This window comes from Glandiceps talaboti, chromosome 16, assembly GCF_964340395.1.
Source record: "Glandiceps talaboti chromosome 16, keGlaTala1.1, whole genome shotgun sequence".
NCBI classification, from domain to species: Eukaryota; Metazoa; Hemichordata; class Enteropneusta; family Spengelidae; genus Glandiceps; species Glandiceps talaboti.
The window spans coordinates 8,437,670-8,462,196 of NC_135564.1; the positions used below are offsets into that span (position 1 = coordinate 8,437,670).

Genomic DNA, 24,527 nt, shown 5'->3' on the forward strand with positions numbered 1-24,527 from the left:
CGTAATCTTTACCATGGACACTGTATGGAGTCAAAGGTACGTGAACGATGGGGTGAAAGGTCGCGTATGCTGGTGTATCGATGCAAACTATTGCTATTGGGTGGACTCTCTCGCTCGCTGCGGCTCTCTCTTATTAACACCTGTTTTCTTCTCAGTGTTCAAAGAATTGATATACGGCATTATGCTTAGCAAATTTAGGGAAAATATTTCAATGCAAAACGTAGCAAAAATTAAACTAGGTAAATATAAAGTAACTATGTGATATTCTTGCTGAAAGTAAATGCAAGTGTGACAATGCTACATAATTTTGCTAAACTGATTTATCATTTTTTTTCTAGTATGTCATTCAGGATCCTTGTTTTCTTAATATTTAGTCAAAAATTTCCTTTCAAATCAAGGAATTGTATCCCGTACAGGAACGAAAGAAGGGGAATTAGCTCACATGGTAGAGCGCTCGCTTAGCATGCGAGAGGTACCGGGATCGATGCCCGGATTCTCCAGATTTTAATTTTGGCAAACCGTTGAACTCTCGTCGACGCCGCCATTCGACTTTGTGATAAAAATACGACATTGCTAGACAGTCCTTTGTAATTTTTCTTTCTAAAACTAGTATTGTTGTCATTTAGATATACAGTATATTTGTGAAAGTCTGTCTGTCTGTCTGTCTGTCTGTCTGTCTGTCTGTCTGTCTGTCTGTCTGTCTGTCTGTCTGTGTGTCTGTCTGTCTGTCTGTCTCTGTCTGTCTGTCTCCCCCTCTCTGTCTGTCTGTCTGTCTGTCTGTCTGTCTGTCTCTCTCTCTCTCTCTCTCTCTCTCTCTCTCTCTCTCTCTCTCTCTCTCTCTCTCTCTCTCTCTCTCTCTCAGTGATCTGAGGTACACTTACGGAATGAATGATGGTCATGTGATATCGTGACAAGCATGCATGTGTTAGAATATATGACTTGTAATCATGAGACCCGGGCTGATATGAATATTACGATAAGAAAGTATTATCATTTATTAACACCTGTTTTCTTCTCAGTGTTCAAAGAATTGATATACGGCATTAGAGACTATGTACATCATATTCGCACTTATCAAATACTATTGCATGATTCTTTGTAAACGTCATACACCAGGCAAATTTGCATTCACAATATATCGAATGGCAAAAATGGAGAAAGCTGCTTAGCAAATTTAGGGAAAAATATTTCAATGCAAAACGTAGCAAAAATTAACTGTGATATTCTTGCTGAAAGTAAATGCAAATGTGACAAAATGCTACATATTTTTGCTAAACTGAATATTATTTTTTTTCTAGTATGCCATTCACGATCCTTGTTTTCTTAATATTTAGTCAAAAATTTCCTTTCAAATCAAGGAATTGTATCCCGTAGAGGAACGAAAGAAGGGGAATTAGCTCACATGGTAGAGCGCTCGCTTAGCATGCGAGAGGTACCGGGATCGATGCCCGGATTCTCCAGATTTTAATTTTGGCAAACCGTCGACGCCGCCATTCGACTTTGTGATAAAAATACGACATTGGTAGACAGTCCTTTGTAATTTTTCTTTCTAAAACTAGTATTGTTGTCATTTAGATATATATTTGTGAAAGTCTGTCTGTCTGTCTGTCTGTCTGTCTGTCTGTCTGTCTGTCTGTCTGTCTGTCTGTCTGTCTGTCTGTCTGTCTGTCTCTCTCTCTCTCTCTCTCTCTCTCTCTCTCTCTCTCTCTCTCTCTCTCTCTCTCTCTCTCTCTCTCTCTCTCTCTCTCCCCCCCCCCGAAGATTTAAACATTTTTGTATTAATACCGTATGACATAAAATCTAAACGTCTAACGCTCATTGCATGCCTAGCCTGGCCAAAAAAAAACACTTTAAGAATTGCTCGGAGAAGTCTAGAAGAGGATTGTGCTAAATGAAATGCTACTTTATTCGCAAAATTGTGAAAAATCAATTACAAAGCCGAACAACTGAGCGAATGGATATCGATGAGCGAACCATTTGCCATATTTGGGAAAAGTGTGCCGGAGAAAATTATACGGAATGATACGGAAAATTTTATTGCTCTGGTTCGATGCTCGTGTTCTCCATTGAATTGCATTGACAGCGATACTGGGTATATGATAAAGACTATTTCACGTTAGTGTTCACTGGCTCTGAATAGATCCATGGGTCAATACAACCATGCAGAAACCAATAAGAAACTACAATGTTACACATTAAGATAATAGTATTTAGATTGAATGAACGACTAGTAACGTGCCACCATATGATGCAGACACTCAATATTGTAGACATGAACATGAACATTGGCGCCAGCGTGTCTTCTTCTCATAGTAGCTGATTCAGAAGTACTTTTACATGTAAATGTTTTATTTCATTTAGAAGATTATGTAGCAAGAAATTGCGCACTTGTTATCCTAAAGTGTACAATGTGCAGGTTCTTATTGGTCGTTTCAAACACAGCCAGTGAATACTAACATGAAACTGGCGGTATCCGTTAAGTCGACTTTATACCAGATTACTCCGTACATTGTTTTCTAGAGTCACTGTGGTCTAAGCTTTCTTTGATGACTAATGGTGCAATAAAGTAACACACAAAAATAATAATGATACATTCGTGTACACACTGACTCTCCTGTACGTGTGTTTCTTATTAATACGAACACTAACAGCGGCTTCTACTGCAAACCGTTATCAGTATTAATGAGTAAAATAATAATAAAATACAAAAAAATTTGTTTCCGATAACTTGACTTCAGAAAATAGGGTAGGTAATTTCTTCGCCCAAAATATAAGATACTCCTTGGTCACAATACTTCCGTTTCAGTTAATGAGGTGTAAAAGAAGTAAATGAAGACAATTATGTGATTCAGAAGTAAACAAACACAATATGCAGACTGTGACATGGTCGTTTCTCTCTGGAATGTGATTTTAAAAAAAGTGACCAGAGATACCTGGCAATTAAATCTACAGGGAAAAAAAATAAAATTGTTACAATTCTAGCTTTTTGCATGTAAACAATGTGTAGGGTCGACAGCTTAAACCAGGGTCGATCGGATTATTGTATTAAAACACACCATTATTTTATTTGGCCTAATTCTATCAGCTGAATTTGAAAACTAATCATTGACATTGTAAAATTTTAATTTAGCCATTATTATAAAATTAATAACTCGACAGTAAAATTATCAAGATTATCATAAACTGGTTTAAATAATAGAATTTTTACTATATTACGTATAAATAAATTGGTATCATATAAAATAAAGATCGCTCTAATTAAGATTATTGTTTATCACATTTTCAAATTGTCTTATCGTCCGCCACTATTCCAGTTATTGTCAACATTAGGATGAAACTGCCGAGAAAGAATGTCACAATAAATGCTATCAGCAGAATGCGATCTATTACCATGGCAACGAACTTCCACTCTTCTTTCACCTAAGAGACAGAAAAAGAAAGATGAGTCGAATTTAGGATTATGTAGGATTATATGAACAATTGATGAAATGCAGATATATCGAAATCTGCCGGAATGTAAGTTTGAAAATAACATATGCGGTTTTGGTTTTAAGCTGCAACTTTTTTAAGCTGCAACTGAACAAGTTTCTCGAAAATGATGTGTTCGCTACAATAACTTACTGATAATATCGTACACCATAAACAGTATTGAATCACCTATGGGTGAACGTATTTTTTGATGATATAACTCAAATATAAATTGATTTTTCGGTCCATACCCAAAAAAAATCAGCGCCCTCAATGGCGATCACGATTTAAACTTGTTATTGCAGTACTAATGGATAAGATGTAGTGTCATGTAACATGCTAACGGATTCAAAACCAAGTTTTCGCTCAAGATTTAAACTTGTCACTACAGGCAATACCTACTGATAATATTGAACACTAATCAACGGATACAATGTCTTTTTATATATACTTAGGCTACATGATGAAATTTCCCCGACAGTTGCAGCTATAGTGCAACTTTAATTTATTCTAGTTCATTGTTAGTTTTTTATGGGTGCTGACTATGTTTATGTGGATGACCGCCGAAAGGTTTTTCCACGATTGTAAAAAGACTTGTGTGAACGGTCAGGCAGGTTTTCTTAGTTTAGATGACAGTATGGTTAACGTTTAAAACACGACAATTCATTTGAAGAGCTGTGCGTGCTACTGGTCAAGTAAAGCTACTTTAGCTACCCCTGTACATGTATATGTAAAGCCTCACAGACGATAATTGAAAAGATACTCAAGTGCAAATTCGAACTGCAACAAATGTCGTTCTGATCGTGCGTTCATTACAGATTAATGGTGAATTTACCACTAGTGTTTGCCTTGTTGTAAACGTGATAGGTCACTTGACATCACATTAAAGTTGAGTGCCGAATAATTTACAAAGCTGTATATATGTATATTGAACCAACAAACACTGACAAGGATATGTTTGTCCATGTACTAAACCTGAATAGTTTTTTATGTAAAATTTAATGTTATTTGAATGTTGTTGCCGTTCACTGCAACTGCGTCACTGCGTCACTTATGGTTAGCGCAAAGACCCAGATCGAATTAGGATTAACGATTTATTAGATGTGAATAAAAGATGATTGCGGGGCTCCCTCACACATTGCTCAACCCCTCCCAGAGAGGAGGCCGGTGAGGGCGGTATGACACGACGTATATAACGTATCTAGATACAGTCTAGCAGAAATACAGTTCTTAGCAAAAGAATGGCTCTACTTGAATTCGATGAAATCATTATAGATCCGAATGATAAGATAATACTTCTGAGAAAATATGGGAATGAATACCTGGGCTTTAAAAGCCAATGATTCAACGACAGGTTCTCTCTAAACTCTCTTACAGCCCTCACTGACTTCGCTAAAAATTGTCTGTTTTCCATTTACTTTCAAGTTACCCACTGAATAGCTAGACCGTTCCCCTGGTTTGGTGCGCCCTCATCGAATTCGCTAGTTCACCATGCCTAGCTGCTAGGACATTAAAGTAAATGTAAACAAGTCATTGAAATGACATGTTGTTTGGCCTAATATGGTTGTTTTTGATATCACTACTCTGTTCAAGCATGTCTGAGTTATGGCTTTGGACATGAAAACTGTACCAACAAAATGGCTACCAGGCAGCCATATCGGATTGTATCACGACGAAAATGAATATGTACATGTATGTCACAGAACACTGTGCTAATACCAACTTCAAATGAGATCTGTTCAAGTATGTCTGAGGTATGACTTTGGACATGGAGAATTCACAAACAAAAAGGCTGCCAGGCAGCCATATTTGATCGTATCACGACAACAATGAATGTGCACATGTATGTCATAGAACACTGTCCTAATAGCAACTTTGAATGAGCTCTGTTCACGCATGTCTGAGCCTGGCTTTGGACAGGGAAAATTCGCAAACAAAATGGCTGCTAGGCGGCCATATTGGATCGTATCATAAAACAAATTGACGTGCATATGTATGCCATAGTATGTTGCCCCTGTACCAAGTTTGAAAAAAATCGGTCCTGGCATCTCCAAGAAACGGCTGCGGACGGACGGACAGACGGACGGATGGACGGACAGACGAAACCCAATCCATAAGTCCCTGTCCGGACTTCATCCGGCGGGGGACTAAAAATAGACAATTTACACAACAAAGCTATCGAGGTCTGTGACCTTAAGCTTGTCTAAGGTTCTTGTATTAGTGTTGGTGGAAACACAGTTTTTGATAATAGATCATTCAACCTATTTTATCCTCTGCCCGAAAACTGCAATGCACGCATGCGCAGATGACATTAACTTCACCTTCCAATCGAAACTTACGTTGTATTCCTGTCGTTCTCTTCGTACATAGTTGGCAATGACTTCAACATTCTCCAACAAATCATGCTGGAAGTCTTGATCAGTTCTCATTTTCTCATCTGTCAAAGCAAAATAGTCATCGAGCTCTCCATCCAAACTCCAAGGAGTAGAAACTGAATTGATCGGTATTTGTGTTCCTGACTGGCTTCGTTCTCCGTGCGAACAGCAACTCTGCGTCCTTCTCCTGCTCCGTTCGCTATCATCTTTTGTTCCCTTTTGATAATTTGATTGTTCCAAACTTGATGGTTTTTCAAAACACCGTGGGTTTACCGTCTCGCGTTTCGTTAACAACGGCGTTTTTGAGAAACTGCTTCCATTTGTTTGCTTCAGTCCTCCGTTCGGAAACCATTTCAGATTCTGTGGCGTTTTCTGTTCACTTCTCAAACTCCGCTTTCTCCTCCTCCTAAACTTTTCGCATTTCACTTGAAGAAACTCGTCTCGGAAATCTTTATCGAAAGTAGATAACTCAAACAGCTCCTCGTTCTCCTTGCTGTTCCCGTTTTTGTCTTGAGATGTACACCTGCGTGGGGCACTCATAAACAGATACGTTGGCAGTACGCCGATAAAAAGTTTCCTGACCCATCCGGGCATTCTATGCATGCTTGGAGTACGGTGATGTACGTTCAGCACAATTATGGTAATGATTATTGATGACATCACGATGGACATGCAGAAGAGTAAATATTTACTGATGAGTGGTGTAGTTTCTGACGTTGGGGGCATTATATCCGCTACCAACAAATGTAGTACAGAAAGTGCTAGAAGTATCGAAATACTCAGTGTTATTTTTTCACCAGAATCGGGTGGTAGGTAAAACACACTGAGTGTAATGAAGGACATGAAAACACATGGTATTATGATATTTGTTATGTAATAAAGCGGTCTCCTCTTCAAGACGAGCGTATACACTATATTGCTGTAAACATAAGGACAGCACGGATATTTAATCAGCAAATCCTCAACGTGGGAATCTATCATCTCCCATTCAACATTCCTTAAAAAATCCTCTTTGACTACGAAGTCCTGCTTTGGCTTTAATATCGTCTCATTCCCGTTGTATTCCCAGGTTCCAATTTTCAACGAACATCGCTGAACATCAAAAGGGAAAAATCTGATGTTGATGACACACGGGCTGACTAACACCGCTGGGGGCGCTGCTCTAATAACTCCGTCTGATGTGAGTCTCGCGTTCAATGATTTGGGCAAGTCATATTTTCCGTCAGCGCTGTGAATGAAAAAACCCTCAAAGATTAATGATGTAGTTTAGGTGAGTCCACAGACCGTATAATTCAGAGTTATGTACTGTTAAGATGTAATCAGTAATTATAAAGTTGGCATGTAAAATGTTATCCGGGTTGCAATTGACTGCTAACATACATGTAGTACCTCAGAACACTAAAAGTACATTGTACATATGCATGACGTCGACACCCACGCATTTCAGGGGCTAGATCCGAATAACTCCATGTAGGATGAAAAACAAAATTCTTTTAGTTAGGCCACAGACCCTCCCCTTCCCCCTCTTAAATTTGCCAAAATTGAAAATTGTTTCAGACAGCACAGTGAATTTCAAATCAGTATGTAGTGAGGAAAAAATAATTCTTTTTGAATTTCTCAATTTGGATTTTTTTAGAAATGTTTGTATTTAGGGGGACAAGACAGGTCCATTAAAAGTGAAATTGTTTTTGTAGGATGAAAATTAAAAAATGGCTCACCCCCACCCCCACCCCGCCCCAAAGTAAAGGAATTTAGTTTTTTATCCTACATTGAACTATGCTCCTTAGTAAACCGTCCTATTTAGCTTCAATTCGTGACGGTGAATAATCACTATTTTTAAAGTTTAGTCTCCATATTAAAAAGACTCTTCCTTTTACAGATAAAATGTGTGTTGATTTAAGCGCTCTGATACATATCTGTATATGCAAATTATAAATATCACCATAGCCCAAATGCATGACTTTATCAATCGATCGCGAACCTGCTACATTTCACCACACATTTAGCACAATGTACATCGCCCTGATTGTAATGTGATATAAGTACGTTCCGTCACCATACTTTAAATTTACGAACGCTTTGAGGTGGTAGGGTTTTTTTTTCAGCTATTACCATCTTAGTGAATTTTTTCTTTGGAAACATCCACGACTATGAATTTATGATCACCATGACAGACACTGAAAAGCAGACAGTGGCAATAAAACAAACTATGACAAGCCTCTGTTCTCTACTCACTACTAAACTAGAGTGACTATAGAGTTTCAATTAGGCGACACAGTATTTTTCACGTCTCACACGAGGTTTTTTGTTACAAATTACATAGATAACACTGATAGCGCCCAAGCATATACAATGTACATTTTATATCAGTGTAAACACTAATCAACATCACTGTCGGATGATACAAGGAATTTTCAAACACAAAACTGTTTATTTGTGTTCACAGTGAGATAAAAATAAATGTAACATTTTATGTGTTCATGCTACCGGTGTCTGTTTTTTGTTTGTGTTATTTATAACAGAACACGTTGTTTGAGATGTAATAACCATTCCATCATACCGCCTAATTAGAACTCTATAGTCACTCTGGTTTGGTAGTATTGTTACCCATAATGGAAAAACCTTCGTAATAAATGAAAAACCACTAGCTTATTCTCTTTTTCGACCAAAGTCAACTCCTATAAGGGAAACACATTTCATTGATTATCACGTTAATTTCACATCTGCCTCTATTTATGCCAGAGTTTCCGATAGCGTGTCTCCATGTCACATCATTATCGAGAGTTGCCTTGATAAATAATCGCAATAGATTTATTATGTTCGCACTTTGTTTGGGAATATCGTCTTGTTTCCATGGTGACGTCATTTACTGAGACAGATGATGTCAAATTAGAAGCCATTTCCTCATCCCCCCTGTACTTACATGAACGATTTACAGTAAAGTAATTCTGAAGAAGAATACTTTGAACATTTCATCGTATATTTGTGTAGCGCAATTTACGTTGAAAAAGGCGAACTTCACAGTCTGACGAACTAATGACTTGATTTTGGGGTTGAATAGTTTTCTCTCATGCAGGAAATTACTGCCGTGAGAGTTTCTATTCAATATAATGACCATCGACTGTTTTAACATACTTTTTTTGTAAGACATCCTGATGATGATGTTGTGGTGTTTTGGTAATATTTTCCCAACATTTAAATAACAATCCGGCTTTGTATCCGGAAATGTATGCATCACCGCCCCTTGTCTCCTCACAATTATTTTATTGAGTGCGTCTCTCCCCTCCCACTCGATGTTTGGTGGCCTTTTTGACCTCAGTTCCCGTACTTATATACATGTACATGTAATAAATCACACATCTTTTGCCGCCAAACATCTCGTTATAGTTTATATTACTTGTGTGGTGATTGTCATGACTAAATGTATGTATGTATGTATGTATGTATGTATGTATGTATGTATGTATGTATAAAATGGGTATGCATATAGAAACACACACACATATATACACACAGACACACATAGACACACAGTCACAGACACAGACGCACAGACAGACACAGACATATATATATATATATATATATATATATATATATATATCGACAAACACACACACACATACATTTGTATATATATGTATATATATATATATATATATATATATATATATATATATATATATATATATATACATTACCTGCTATATAAGACCATGTCTGGATACCATAATTTTTCAAATGCAATCACTAATGTATCTACACCGCTGTAGTTCATAGGATTCCAAGTAAGACGAAAGTCTGTCCATTCCTAGGGGAAGATTGCAAGAAACGATGAAATAAGCGCCGCGAAGCATTGTTGTAAAACCATTAGTCGAAGCTTAGACTGCTCTGCGGCAACCATTAAAGAAAGAAAATGTGAGAATGAAATTAATCAATTACTTTACCAAGTAGACATACATGTACATGTACGTATTGGTAGTAACACAGGGCAAAATACTTTATATACAAATGTACGTCAGACTACTACACTATATGTATATGTATGTCGAGATATTCGTGCCTACAGCAAAGCTCTAATTAGAAACCCTTTTCCTGCACAAATGCAAATGAACTTTGACAATAATGTATGAATATGTATTATTTTAACGAATCGCAACCTTATATAAAATACGCCATTTATCATATATATATATATATATATATATATATATATATATATATATATATATATATATATATATATATATATATATATATATATATATATATATATATATATATATATATATAGAGTTTCTATTCAATATAATGACCATCGACTGTTTTAACATACTTTTTTTGTAAGACATCCTGATGATGATGTTGTGGTGTTTTGGTAATATTTTCCCAACATTTAAATAACAATCCGGCTTTGTATCCGGAATATATATATATATATATATATATATATATATATATATATATATATATATATATATATATATATATATATATATATATATATATATATATATATATATATATATATATAACTTGGTGAGTATCAATCTGCTAAGACAGTGCTCTATACCGCAGTGGCAGAGCGTAATAGTTTTGGTAGTACTGGAGCTCTTTCTTGGATGTAACTCGGAGTTTCACGCATAGTGCGATCATCAGACAATTCAGAATTGTCTGATGATCGCACTATGCGTGAAACTCCGAGTTACAACCAAGAAAGAGTTCCAGTACTACCAAAACTATATATATAAAAATATATACATATATATATATATATATAAATCGTCACTCCAGATGGTATAAGATTGGTGTTGGTCAGTGTTTGTTTGTTTGTTTGTTTGTTGTGTGTGTGGGGGGGGGGGGTAGAAAACTGTTTTCGACAATCACATTTACACCCCCTTTTACATATCGAAGACTATTTGTACGGGGGAGGGGATTGTAACGGAGTGACTATTTGTATATCTATAAGACCCAAAGAATCTAAATCAATAAACGTTGGTAGGCTTTGTATAATACGTTTTTATATGTGTGTATGTTCATGTTGTTATAATATGTTGATGTTGATGATGATGATGATGATGATGATGATGATGATGATGATGATGATGACGATGTTGTTGTTGTTGTTGTTGTTGTTGTTGTTGTTGTTGTTGTTGTTGTTGAGTTTATTTGTAAACTGTCAACACAATTCTCGATTAAGACCTAGTCAGTCTCCTTTGATTTTAACTTAGTATTTGTAGCTTGCCTCAGGTAAAGTTTATTGTTGAAACGTACGGTCTAGGCATGCATGCGTAAAATAAGAGGCTTAAAATTCATGACGAGGAGTGGTGACAATTCGTGCTTTGTGAACAAAACACTGCAATAGGAAATAAATACAGTATGCGTAATGACGTAAACGTTTATCTGTACAAGATGTCTTAGACACAATATGTCATTGATCGTCATTAACAGCCAAACAACGAACCCCTATTTTGTTCTGTCAACCCGTGTTTCGTTTTCCACCGTGATGCAATCAATCATAATTTCTACGGGACACCTTAAAGTAGATTTAAATTTGGCGAAGGAAGTTTGATGTATTTAGGTCGTCTAATTCTGATCTCAATCGCTTTCAGTTGTCGTTAATCTTTATGCAGGCATCACTTTAGAATTTGCTATGTCGGACAAACATCGATAAAAAAAACACTTTGCGCATGGGGGAATAATGGTAAAAATAAACGAGAAACTGAGACGTTACGTGACATGCTTGAACCATTAATTGCCTCGGATCGAATGATTGTTGCGAGTGTGTATACCTTCCTGTAGAACGAACCTGCATTACAGGAAATGTCTTTCTAACATGGCCGAATCAGAGTTTCATTTAATTGCTGTGACCTTTCTTACTTTTTTTTTCATGCACAATCGGTCCTGGTCATTGCAGATTAGAGTACTGATTATTATCAATGGTTTCCCCGTGTTGTGAAGTCGGAAATAACATGTTTGATTTGTTGACATGCTTCAGGAGCAATGCCACACTTTACAGCTAAAATGATGTAGGCTTGGTGTTTCACTCATGGGACATTACGTTTTTGACACAAAGATAGACATAGTTGAACTCTAGACTAACAATAACAGAGACAACAAATATCACGTTACATGAGTGAAACACCAAGCCTACATCATTTAAGCTGTAAATCAGGAGACTGGCACAGCCGCAGCTGATTTAGTTTGTTTTGCGATACTACACTTATCAACTATAGGCCTCCCTAGCCTTATAAAAATTGCTCAATCTTCCATGATACTGTATTTAAGTTGACAGGGTCAGAAACATTGAAGTTCAATTTATGAGAAATAGTTTAGAGGCCTCGATAGCTAGGGAGAGAGATAGATTGACGAAGATAAACACGTTGCTATCGAGTTTACCACAAATGAAATGGCCTATTATTGGAACTGAATAAGACATTTCAATCTTTGAAATGTTTTTTTTTTATAATAATCTATTTTCAAGATCAGAGCAGTAATCGGGTTTTAGGGAAGTAATAAGCTAAACCACATACAACTAATCATGTCTAAGATCTTTGTTGTCTTAAAACCGCAAGACGTAAACGTACAATGTTCTATAGCATTAAAAATGCCTCAACCTCTTACGTATGTCTTTCATTAATTGCTTCAATTCTTTCATGAAAAAAGCGGATTTCAGGAATTATCAATGTTATTATGACATTAAGACTTGGCTATATCATGGTGCTGGCTCGACAGCATAGCGAATGATATATCGCGTCAAACCAGATAGCCAAATTGCTAGACTACAGGCAAACTCATAGATAGTTTCACTTTTACTTATACAAAAAAATGACTTCAAGTTGTACGTTTAAATTTAACTAGTCTGAATTATACATGCAGCCAAATTTAATATTGAAAACATTTTTTTTTTCTAAATATGAAAAAAATAGATGCATTAAAGTGTATATGCTTATTCTGTTCTTGAAACTAGTTTGATACCGTTCCAGCCTTCGGTTATCTTCGGTAATCCGAACTTAGTCGAGTGGGTAAGAATTAGAGAGGCAGTTACTTTTGCGACTGTCTAGTTTGCTGATCTTGGTATAAACCTAATTTCATTTGACATTGTTCTAAGGCTAATATAAACATAATAAGCGAATACAACCAGAAGCATTTTATGTTCACTTAAACATTTATGCCATTAATACCCTAAATTTTCCTCCGGGCAAAATAAAGATAACATCTAAAAAAAGATGATACCATAAAATCAATAACGCAGCTGCCCGATTGAAAACGTAATACGAGTAAAACATAAATCATACTAAATTGATTTCCTCCTTGAAAATTCATTTTCGCAAAATGTATTCATTTCGGGTGTTTGCAAATTGATTTTCTGTAATGACCAACCCTCTTTCAACATGCTATACAATAAGGAAATTGGAATCCAAAAACCAGCGGCTGCTTTGGCTAAATAAGTCGGTTATTTCCTGAACATTTTTTTTACATAGGAGAGTAGGGGATATTAGGTATTTACTTTATTTTGTATCACTCAAAGGAAATATACGAATTGACCATAAATGTTTGGGTCATCCTGTTCAGATACAGGAAACTATATATGGAATGTTGGTAATTTGCATCGATTGTCAGGATCGATCCATAGTATGGGATTACACAGTTTTACACTTTACCCACGAATGTTTGAATATTTCCCAACACATGTACTTTTTAGACTTATTTTCACCGTAACGGGGGAATCGATACTGAAGAATGCAGGTATATATATATATATATATATATATATATATATATATATATATATATATATATATATATATATATATATATATATATATATATATATATATATATATATATATATATATATATATGTAGTTTTGATAGTTCTGGAACTCTTTCTTGGTTGTAACTCGGAGTTTCACGCATAGTGCGATCATCAGACAACTCGTTGCGCTCTGCCACTGCGGTATAGAGCACTGTCTTAGCAGATTGATACTCACCGAGTTATATATATATATATATATATATATATATATATATATATATATATATATATATATATATATATATATATATATATATATATATATATATATATATATATATTTAAACAGATACATTTTTATTCTAGTGGTACTAACTCTCATGTAACCATGGGAACGATGATGTGGATGTATAATAATAATAATAATAATAATAATAATAATAATAATAATAATAATAATAATAATAATAATAATAATAATAATGTTCATCATCATCGTCATCATCATCATCATCATCATCATCATCATCATCATCATCATCATCATCATCATCATCATCATCATCATCATACTCATACTCATGCGTACTGCCAGTACACCAAAAATTCACTTTTTCTGATTTACATGTACATGTACCGTGCTGTTAATATTTGCATTCCACTTCATCTATGCTGTACAGCCTAGAATCTACATCGTCGTAAAAAACAACCTCTTTTACGGCACCATCCAAGACGCACATACATATTTCGTTGTTTCCGCAGAAATATGTGCTCTGGCTTGTGAGAATGAGAATCTACATGTTTGTCATTGATTTTGGCTATTATCCACAACTCACACGACAAGTATACATAGAATCTAATCTAAAGATTGTATCGCACTCTATCTTCTTTGCTATCCCAGGATCTCTATTGTCTCTCCTAAAGATATAATCTAAACCCTAAATGATGTGATGATAAGGTCAAAAACAAACTGATTACGCTTAATGTTAGAATAGGTGGGGTTGGTATATTTGTTTTCATACATGTGAGTGTCTAGTTCAGGTAGTTATGGTTTCCGTTATTTTCCATATGGCCTCTGTGTTATTGTTTCTTCCCATCAGAACAGTTGTATGTTATATGTTAGTTTACGCATCCACTATTTCTCACATGAAACTTCCCAATTTTTACGATTTGATCTGTTCTCGAATACGTAAAACAAAATGTTTAGAGTCGGTAGTGAAAAATTATGTGGGGTTTGGGTAACCAGAACCAATTATCTTTTTGGACTAATATGAATAATTGGTTGTAGAGTATTCCACGAATTTCAAAGACTCCTTAAATTGGGAACTTCACTTTATCTTTCGCGAAAAATTACACATGCACTGGTAATGCATATTTGTGTCATTACTGCACCGAGTACAGGGCGCGACGTCCGCTTTTAGCCTTCATCATTCCCAGACATGCGCATATTACGATTGTAGCCCTTTAACCAAGGACTAATGATTTACGGCGCCAAACAGACAATGAAAAGTAAGCTACATATATAGTATATATATATAATATAAATATTTTAACTTGTTCTCAGTACAGATACATTACACTTGTATAACTAGCTACACATGTATAGCAATGCACGACTATTATATTCTATGCCTACGGACAATTACTTAGGGACCATTTGAAAATTAATTAGAGCGCCAGAAGGCACTCTTTATACTCCCGAAAACATTTATCACATCAGTTTATAGTTGCTGTAAACAACGACCCACCACTTAAATATATTCTTTGATTTTAGAAATCGGATATTTGAGTTTAATATAAATATTTTATCTTTATGTGATAATATTTAGTATTGGATTAATAACACGATACAAATAATGAGCGAAAGTGTCATCTTTCTGTTCTCCCTGACAGAGCGAGATATAGTGGTGATAAATTAGTTACTGTAGTTAGATGCACTACTAGCCAGCGCTGTTATTTTTGAATTGTGGACTTTAATCAGACTAAGGTTTGGTCTAATCAGTTGTATTACTAGTAACACTGTAGACGTATCGGTTACGCGTGCTGACAATTAGAATTTGCCACTACACACAATCAGACTACTACGCGTGCCGGCTCGAATCATTTGCGGACATTTAACTATCATCGCTTCAGTTTTCAGAGATGGTCTGTTCTTTACATGCATCATCGCATATTTCGGGATCTCATATCACTTTGAACATGATATAGAAATAATGTATATAGTGTCATATTGATTTCATAGAATCGTTATAATATGTAGTTACAAAATGTACTGTGATGGGTCTATGGATGTCACTGACAACCAACAGAGAGGCAGAGCCAGTGACAGACAGAGAAGGAGCGACACAGACAGACAGACAGACAGACAGACAGACAGACAGACAGACAGACAGACAGACAGACAGACAGAAAGACAGACAGACAGGCAGGCAGGCAGGCAGGCAGACAGACAGACAGACAGGCAGACAGACAGACAGAAAGGGAGACAGACAGACAGACAGACAGACAGACAGACAGACAGACAGACAGACAGACAGACAGACATTTCATATTAGACCACAGGCCAACATTGATTCATGCAATTACGTATTGCCAATAAACCTTGTCGGTGAATTTTCTGCCATTTAACTGTTGTATCACCAGTGCATGGAATGTTGATTTTTCATCAGATTGGAATTCACTCAACTACTTGTACGACGTATCAAATTCAACCGTATTGACACTTGAGCACGTAAACTATGTAATATTGTGTCTGGGATATACATGTAATGCAGGAAGGAGTTTGTTATCGATTGATGTTTGTATTTAATTTGTTTTGGGTTGATGTCTATACCGTAGAGGTGTATGATTTGTATTTGTATGAATATCAATCTATCATTGTATCCACACGGGTCTTTAGGTTGTCCTTCGCAGTCTACATGTACGTCACCCGCATATAAAAGGTTCGCACTTTTTTTCCAGAGAGACACAAATATAGAACTAGATTCATACATTTATATTGCAGTGAGTTCGGGAAACGAGTGTATATAGTTGGCTCTCATACACAGAGAATTGGGAAATCGGACTGAAACAGCCAGCAGTCATCAGAGAAAACGGAATGAAACAGTTCCGATGAGTTGAAGTCAAGTGAACGCACAAAGACAAACATGCGTACACTTGCAAAAAAATAGAGGAGGGAGAAACAAAGGTATCTGCTCACATCTATACAAGTACACTAAAATGTCCGAGAAAAAATTTAATATACAGAAGGGTTGCAACAGCCAGGCAAACATACGCCGAATCGATGATGTATATTTTATCAGACCATCTTTTTTCTTCTTCTTCTTCTCCTTCGTCTGTCTGTCTGTCTGTCTGTCTGTCTGTCTGTCTGTCTGTCTGTCTGTCAAAATGAGAATCCCAAACACGTATTGAATTGTATTATAAAAACGCAAGTCACAGATCGATCGTTAGAAGTAGGGAAATGAGTATGCAACATATACAATATTTATAGCGGGGCTTTCAAACATCCCAGGGTTTTATTAATTTGAATTGAAACTAACGGGCGAATTCTATTCAAGAAAAGAGAGTATTTTGTTTTTGTTTTTGTGACTTTTGTAATGTTGACGAAGAACAAGTTATTCGGTTGATTCATCGGCTGCAGTGTAAATTATAAATTACTAGCACTCAACGATGCTACATTTCTCTTTTAATCTTTATGCAGGTCTAGAATCAACCTAGAAAAAAACGTCCGAAACTTTTGAAATTCCTAGGCCTCGATCAATACCTTCGATCCGATATTTACCGATGGATGGTTTTCATACGGTCATATCCTCAAAGGAAAGGTAATGATATGCATCCTGTCAGCTCAGTTAAGTCAAACTCCGTTTACAACATGACTCTATTAAATACGTACTGACAGTTAAGGACAAATAACAAATAGAATTGTGCTTTCAATAACCAGACCGAGCCCAGTTTAAACCGCCCACCCAAAACATTTTTTCATGCAAAAAGGAAAAATTATGAAATTAACTTCTATTTCCCTGTAGATTTTCGTGCTAAAGTATGTTTGGTTATTTCTTTAAAATCAAATTCCAGAGAGAAACGATGTCATTTCAGCCTATAACAGCACAGTCTGCATATTGTGTTTGATGTCTTCTGATAAGTCACACAATCCTGTCTTCATTTAACACTTCTAAATTGTACACCTCATCAACTGTAAAGTACTGTGACCAACGAGTATCTTGTCTTTGGTGCGAAGTGAATTTTTTTTAAATTTTAAATAAAATAAAACCCCGACCAACCTACCCTAATTTTTGAAGTCGTGTTGTCGGAAAGAAGCGTTTTTAAAATTGTTTTTGTCCAACAAGGGCGACATCGTAGGTTTTTTGAAAAATAAAATTCTCGAGGACCTCTCCGTCACCGCAAAAAAAACCCCACATTACATTTTGTTCCTGAGGGTGGTCAACACCTGGGGAAAAGGAGTGCACATATTGGGGCGACCCACAGGCCCGAGGGAAATTAAATGGCTTATAATAATGTCGTCGGTAATTTGCCAGTTGACGTGTTTTATAATATACAGCATCCATTTTCTAAGCATATTATTTTCTGCTCTAGCGACATTAAAAATTCAAGTACAATTTCTAAGATGCCACGAAAATGATACTTTACAGAATCATGGAGAAGTACACGTAATGTCGTAAAAAGAGCAATAATAGAATATGATATACAAGCTGAACATCAACAGCGTTTTAAAGGAGCACAAGTTGATCAGTTTGTGTTTTTTTGGGGGTGTACATTTTTTTCCGGCATATTAAAAGGTACTCACCGTATTCTACTTTGTGATGTATATACTTTACCATCACTTGCAATTGACTGAACCAAAACTTGGTATTAGGATGTTACTTATAAACAAGTCGTACAGGAACACCCTCCTATGCAATCAACAGTTTTAAAACAATGCCAGGACACAAATTGTAATAGAAGGCAGGCATCGACATTAACATTATACTAGTTTTTGTAAATATTTTCACTTGAGTAAAACGCTAAATAAACCCAGCTTGCGCCACTTTAAAACTTAAGGGTAACCTCAAATACTCTTTTTTAGGTCTTAAAATATACTGTGAAAAGTCATGATAATGAACGGTTTTCAAACTGTTACAGTAAATAACAGAAACGTTAAAGAATAATCTTACCTGTGTCATCCACACACCGAGTGCCATAATTTGGTTTTTCTCGTCCTGTACAATATAGACAAACACAGTAACATATGTCAATGCATCACAACACAATAATGAGTGTGTCTATACTGATTGTGATACTTGATGACCATGATATTGCATTTGATTGGTCGTGAGAAATCATTACAGCAATACAGTGTCAGACTTTGTGAATTCAAATGGCAAGATACATAAACAACACGATATCGACAACATATCGTTGTTCATCTATTTCACCTTGAATGAAAGGAATTGCAAAGTTATATGACGCGGCCGTTGGAGATTTAAAAACAGATAAATGTATAATATACATGTACATACATACATACATACATACATACATACATACATACATACATACATACATACATACATACATACATACACAGACAGACAGACAGACAGACAGACAGACAGACAGACAGACAGACAGACAGACAGACAGGCAGACAGGCAGGCAGGCAGGCAGGCAGAGACATGAAAAAAAGACACTACAATATTAACTATTGTATATATGATAAATATTGTGACATATTATCCTTTCAAACCCAAATCACAATACTCACAAGGTAATGAAGTTGTGTTATCGAAAGACCAAAGGACATGTTGAGAGGATCACATGGCTTGACTACGGGCCTCACTGCCTTGTCGTATCCAACAAATATGTCATGTTGTAAAGCCCTCTCTGCTTCTGAACAAAACACACCTGAAAAAAAGAGTATTAATGCATTTAGAACATGGAAAAGAGATTTTCAATTTAACGTCATAGGTGTAGGTACACTAAAATGCTTTTTGTCTTATCGACAGAGTGTTAGATAATTTGACAGGAAGGCGCCATCAGAAGGAGTTGGGAAAAGATTATTAGAATGACAGACGCAAGGTTAAGTTTAATATTTCATAAAATTCCAGCTATACATGTATTTAGGAAATTAATCTCCCAAGAGAAACAACCACATTAGGAAGTGGAACGAATCACTGCATTTTGATTACTTATCCAAACCAGTCATACTGGGTATAATGTGTGTAATGGAATGTAAAATATTATTTAAGAGTATGAGATTGTAAAGTCTCGTAAAAAAAAGAGTACCAATAAATCACACAAACTAAAATAAATTCGCTTAAATTTGCAAAGTTAATCTGATTGTTCTGCCATTATGAGTGTGAAAGTATAAATATTTATTTTTGGACAAATTCATGTTCATAAAATTTATAGGAAGTGCTAAGTACATTTAAAATCACGACCTGAATCAAAATGTCGTCTGGCTCGACAAAACATCTTACGAACAATGCCACATGTTCTTGCTCGACATTATCTCTGTTGGCAAGATTTTTGTTGAACCAGATGATAAAATGTAGAAATGTTAGTATGAATTTTGTTGAGCCAGACGATAAAATGTCATACTATATAGTCCGATTTTTGTTGAGCCAAACGATAAAATGTAGCTGTTGTCGTCAATAGAGGCTTTTCTTCGGATTATGACGTAGGGACGACCAGAGAGTGAGAAAGGGTCATAAATTAGCATAGAAATATTCATGACTCGATGAGACTTTGATAAGAGCGTTATTAAAGGTGTGCACGATGAACACTGTTTCCTCCATCAACCCCATTCCCCCATCCACACATTTATCAAATTCACTGTGACATATTTACATTTTTCAGAGAGTGTCATCAGCACCTGAAATTAACTACCTTCTTCAATTGTTACACCAAGCATATTAATTCGTTTAAAACAGTTCAGAGTCTCTTTTCAAATATGAATAAAACAAATTTGAACCTAAACAATATTTGATTTGCGGTATGTAAATTGTACAGTCTTTAGGAATTGAACTTTTTTCTGAAAACTTGACTTCGTTAATATGTATACAATTTGTTTTATGTACATGCTCATCATAGGACATCTGACTGAAATATGTTTCCGACATTTGACACTTGATCATCCAATTGGCTTTTAGAATCACTTGTAATTAATGATATGATATGATATGATATGATATGATATGATATGATATGATATGATATGATATGATATGATATGATATATGATATGATATGATATTAGATATTATGATGTGATATGATATATGATATGTCATGACATGAGATATGATGTGATTTGATGTGATATGATATGATATGATATGATATGATATGATATAATATATGATATGACATGGAATGACATGACATGACATGAGATATGATATATGATGTGATGTGATGTGATGTGGTGTGGTGTGGTGTGATACGGTACGATACGATACGATACAATACGATATGATACGATATGATATGATATGATATATGTGGGTCAGTCAGCCTACATGCATGCTCGCAAACACAAGCGCGTACACACTTGTGTGTGAGCCCGTTTTATTATTACGAGAGATAATTTATCGTACGATAATATTCATTCACCAAATACGTATATTTAAACGTGTTAATATAAAGATTGCATGCAACTATATCCATATATATATATTTATGAGCTATCCATGTACTTAGTTATTTCCTTATAGTTTTGTGATGAATTTAAATATCTACAAGGCCCTTGTCACACTATAAATCAATGACATTATTATCAAAACATGATAAATCATCAGAAAAACAAATTAATCCTAACCGACAAATATAGTGAAATTAAGGGTGGCATGTACTAGCTTAAAACACTCCACTTAATTTTCATCAAGTCGCTCGTATAGTAGCCCGACGCGTCGGTATCACGAATGATTTCTGTGACTTATCATACCAAGTCATGGTTTAGTAATGAAAACAGAGTTTCCTGACAACTTCTCTGTAAGTTTATCCGGCGAAGCCTTACAGAAGCATTCTTCACAATTGCATTGTAAATTACTTCCTAGGTGGAAGACTAGCAACGTTGATCGTTTTGTGTGCTACAACTATCAATCAACTGGTGGTGGCGATTAATTACAAATCCAGTTTTCAAATTTTGTTTGATAACCACTCAATACCGTGTTGATAGTTTCTGAGAAAGATCTTAACTTTGTGGTCATTCAATTAATTGAAAATGGTAAAAATTGACCCTGTTTTCGACTTCTCTCGATCTTTTTATGTCAGCGCTTACGTCATACTGTCACGGTATGCACGTATTTTAAGTCGAGATACAATCTCAGAGTCATATTACAGTGATGTATACGTATGTATAACCTTTCGGATTCGTTTATCGGATATCGGAGCTATCTGGAGAGAGAGAGCAATCATTGTTTGTACTGATACAGTGTTACGAAGTATAATTGATCATGGGAGATCACGACACAGCACTGTGCTGTGTATGTAAAAGATCATCGTGAAAATAATGAATTCTACGATTAATATTCAAGTTATAAAATTGCCAGAAGAAAATATTCTGTACAGCATACACAATAATGAGAATATGGTATTGAATGTGGAAATCACTCGGAATAAATAAAATGACTTTCTAGATAGAAAATAGTAAAGGAAATTAAAAATAACCTGTTGTGAATGAAACCTATAGCTTTTTATATGTCAAACATTATAAATTACACATTATGTATACACATGAAATTCTGAAATATTAAACGAATAATGTCTTCCTAAACTGTATTGTTTTTAAGCTACGGCAGCTGCTTCCTAAACTCACCAACAGTTTGCGTTATTTACGTACACGAATGGGGATGTACAATCCTTCCCATACAATATGTGATTTTCATATCTATGCTGTCTTTTTTTCTTCTCCATGTTTCCTGTCAGTCTCAGTCTCAGAAGACAACTTGGTACTCACGATATTTATCTTGTTAATTGACCATGTAGATTTAGTTAATCAAACGATAAATTAGTTTGCAGGCTCAGAGGATAGACAGGTAAGATAAGAGTAATTGTCTTTTAATACGAATAAATGAGAGAGAGAGAGAGAGAGAGAGAGAGAGAGAGAGAGAGAGAGAGAGAGAGAGAGAGAGAGAGAGAGAGAGAGAGAGAGAGAGAGAGAGAGAGAGAGAGAGAGAGAGAGAGAGAGAGAGAGAGAGAGAGAGAGAGAGAGAGAGAGAGAGAGAGAGAGAGAGAGAGAGAGAGCGCAGATAGACATTTCACACACGCTGGCAAACACAAACTTAGGCACGGTACAAACGTTAACTGACAGGCAGAGTTAGTCGAAGCTGAGAAACGGAGAACAACTTGGAGTCTTGGAGAGGCAAAGAGCGATGTAAAGATGAAATGAATGAGTGGAATGAATGGGAAGAGAGATCGGGCATGAATGAAAGGTGTATTATCGCATACGTATAGTTGAGCCATAATTGCTACAGTCTACAAGAAATAAACATTTCAAAAAACGTGACTGTATTAGTTGGCAAAGACATGAAAGGAAATGAAAACTGAGAGGATGAAGCAAATGATTTGTGGCGTGTGCCGGGGTTCTAACTCCAACTGATACATGAGTAAAGAATAGAACGTTGAAACCAATAATCCCCTACCTTCGAATGTATTACACGTACTTGCTAGGACAATAACCAGTACAGAAATCCACGGCACACATGTATGGTGGTGCATGGCTAACACTTTATCCATCGTCTACGCACAAATGCAAGACGCGAAATGGATCCTATATCTAAAACAAAAATACAGCTATCAAGTACTAGGTATAGTTAGTGACGTCATTTGCTTGTCACGTGACGTTTCTTGCGCTGAGCCTCCAAAAGCCAGTACGGATTTTCCTTTCCAATCATATGATACCACTGGTACATACATCATTCATATTTTAGCAACACTGCATGGAAGTAATTCAACAAACTGTACACATTTTGACTGACAATTATGAAATTGTGACCTCCACCAGCTTTCAAGACACTCAACTATTTACACAGAATTTACAGATAACAAATACATCACGTACGTGCACAGCTTATTACTTAATTATCCCAGATTGTCGTCTCGTTCGCTTTCTCCAGGTTCCATTTCTTTGTGTATATATGATTGACATTTGCCTCGAGATAGAAAGTAAGGTTCATTAATTGTTCACTGCACTATTGCCCTTCACTGTCAGATTACCTACCCGAACTACTATCTCTCAACAAAAAGCAATGTCGTCCATTTTTTTGGAAAAATATTACCCTTACCTATGTTCTAATAATATATACATTATCATATAAATGTATTCGTTTGGATGAAACAGCTGATAATGATCTCAAGAACTAAGTTAGTTTTCTTTGTGGGATTAACGCACACTTGGTAAAAATCGCACGAAATCTTCAATGATGCCTGATATGGAAAGGATAACGTTCAAAATATATATTTAATTTTGTCGGAAAAGCCCGCGGGGAGCACAGGTTGTCATGGAGATAAAGGGAAAGCTAACTGAGACTCTTCAAGATAATTTTCAGAGCGTTGAATCTACCTGTCACATCACACAAACAAGACTGATAAGCTCCCATATGAGATATACTTGAAGATATTTTCTAAAGGAAACAGACTTTTTCAATCATCGAATTCGTGACTCTGTGACTGGAATGCCACTATTTCTAAACAGGTGAAAACTTCAAGAACGTGCTTGAATGTTGCATATAATACTAACTCATCATAGAAAAGGTAGCATACGTCGTTTGGATATTAATGACCTGTGAAGGTATTATTGTGACAAAGCGGTGTAGTAAACTTATGACGACAAACTAGCACTTGGTATAATACATTCTACCTCTGTCCATAAAACTGAAAATCTCCCATACATATTTTGTATGCTCAAAGGAATTGGTACCTATAGG

The 24,527-nt window shown here is 35.8% G+C and overlaps 1 protein-coding gene and 2 non-coding genes across 3 annotated transcripts; 2 read left to right on the top strand and 1 right to left on the bottom strand.

Annotated features, from left to right (window-relative positions):
• The first annotated feature begins 427 nt into the window (after positions 1 to 427).
• On the top strand, positions 428 to 500 carry Trnaa-agc (transfer RNA alanine (anticodon AGC)). The gene has a single exon. It is a non-coding gene; the product is annotated as a tRNA-Ala (tRNA).
• An 887-nt stretch (positions 501 to 1,387) lies between these two features.
• Positions 1,388 to 1,460, top strand: Trnaa-agc (transfer RNA alanine (anticodon AGC)). Its single transcript has one exon. It is a non-coding gene; the product is annotated as a tRNA-Ala (tRNA).
• A 1,822-nt stretch (positions 1,461 to 3,282) lies between these two features.
• LOC144447743 (acetylcholine receptor subunit alpha-like) lies at positions 3,283 to 23,337 on the bottom strand. Its single transcript, XM_078137823.1, has 6 exons — positions 23,244 to 23,337; positions 19,364 to 19,503; positions 18,774 to 18,818; positions 9,545 to 9,654; positions 5,808 to 7,071; positions 3,283 to 3,420 (listed from the first exon to the last, which is right to left on the bottom strand). The coding sequence occupies exons 1-6, from the start codon at positions 23,335 to 23,337 to the stop codon at positions 3,283 to 3,285; spliced, it is 1,791 nt and encodes a 596-aa protein (XP_077993949.1).
• Between the last annotated feature and the right edge of the window lie 1,190 nt (positions 23,338 to 24,527).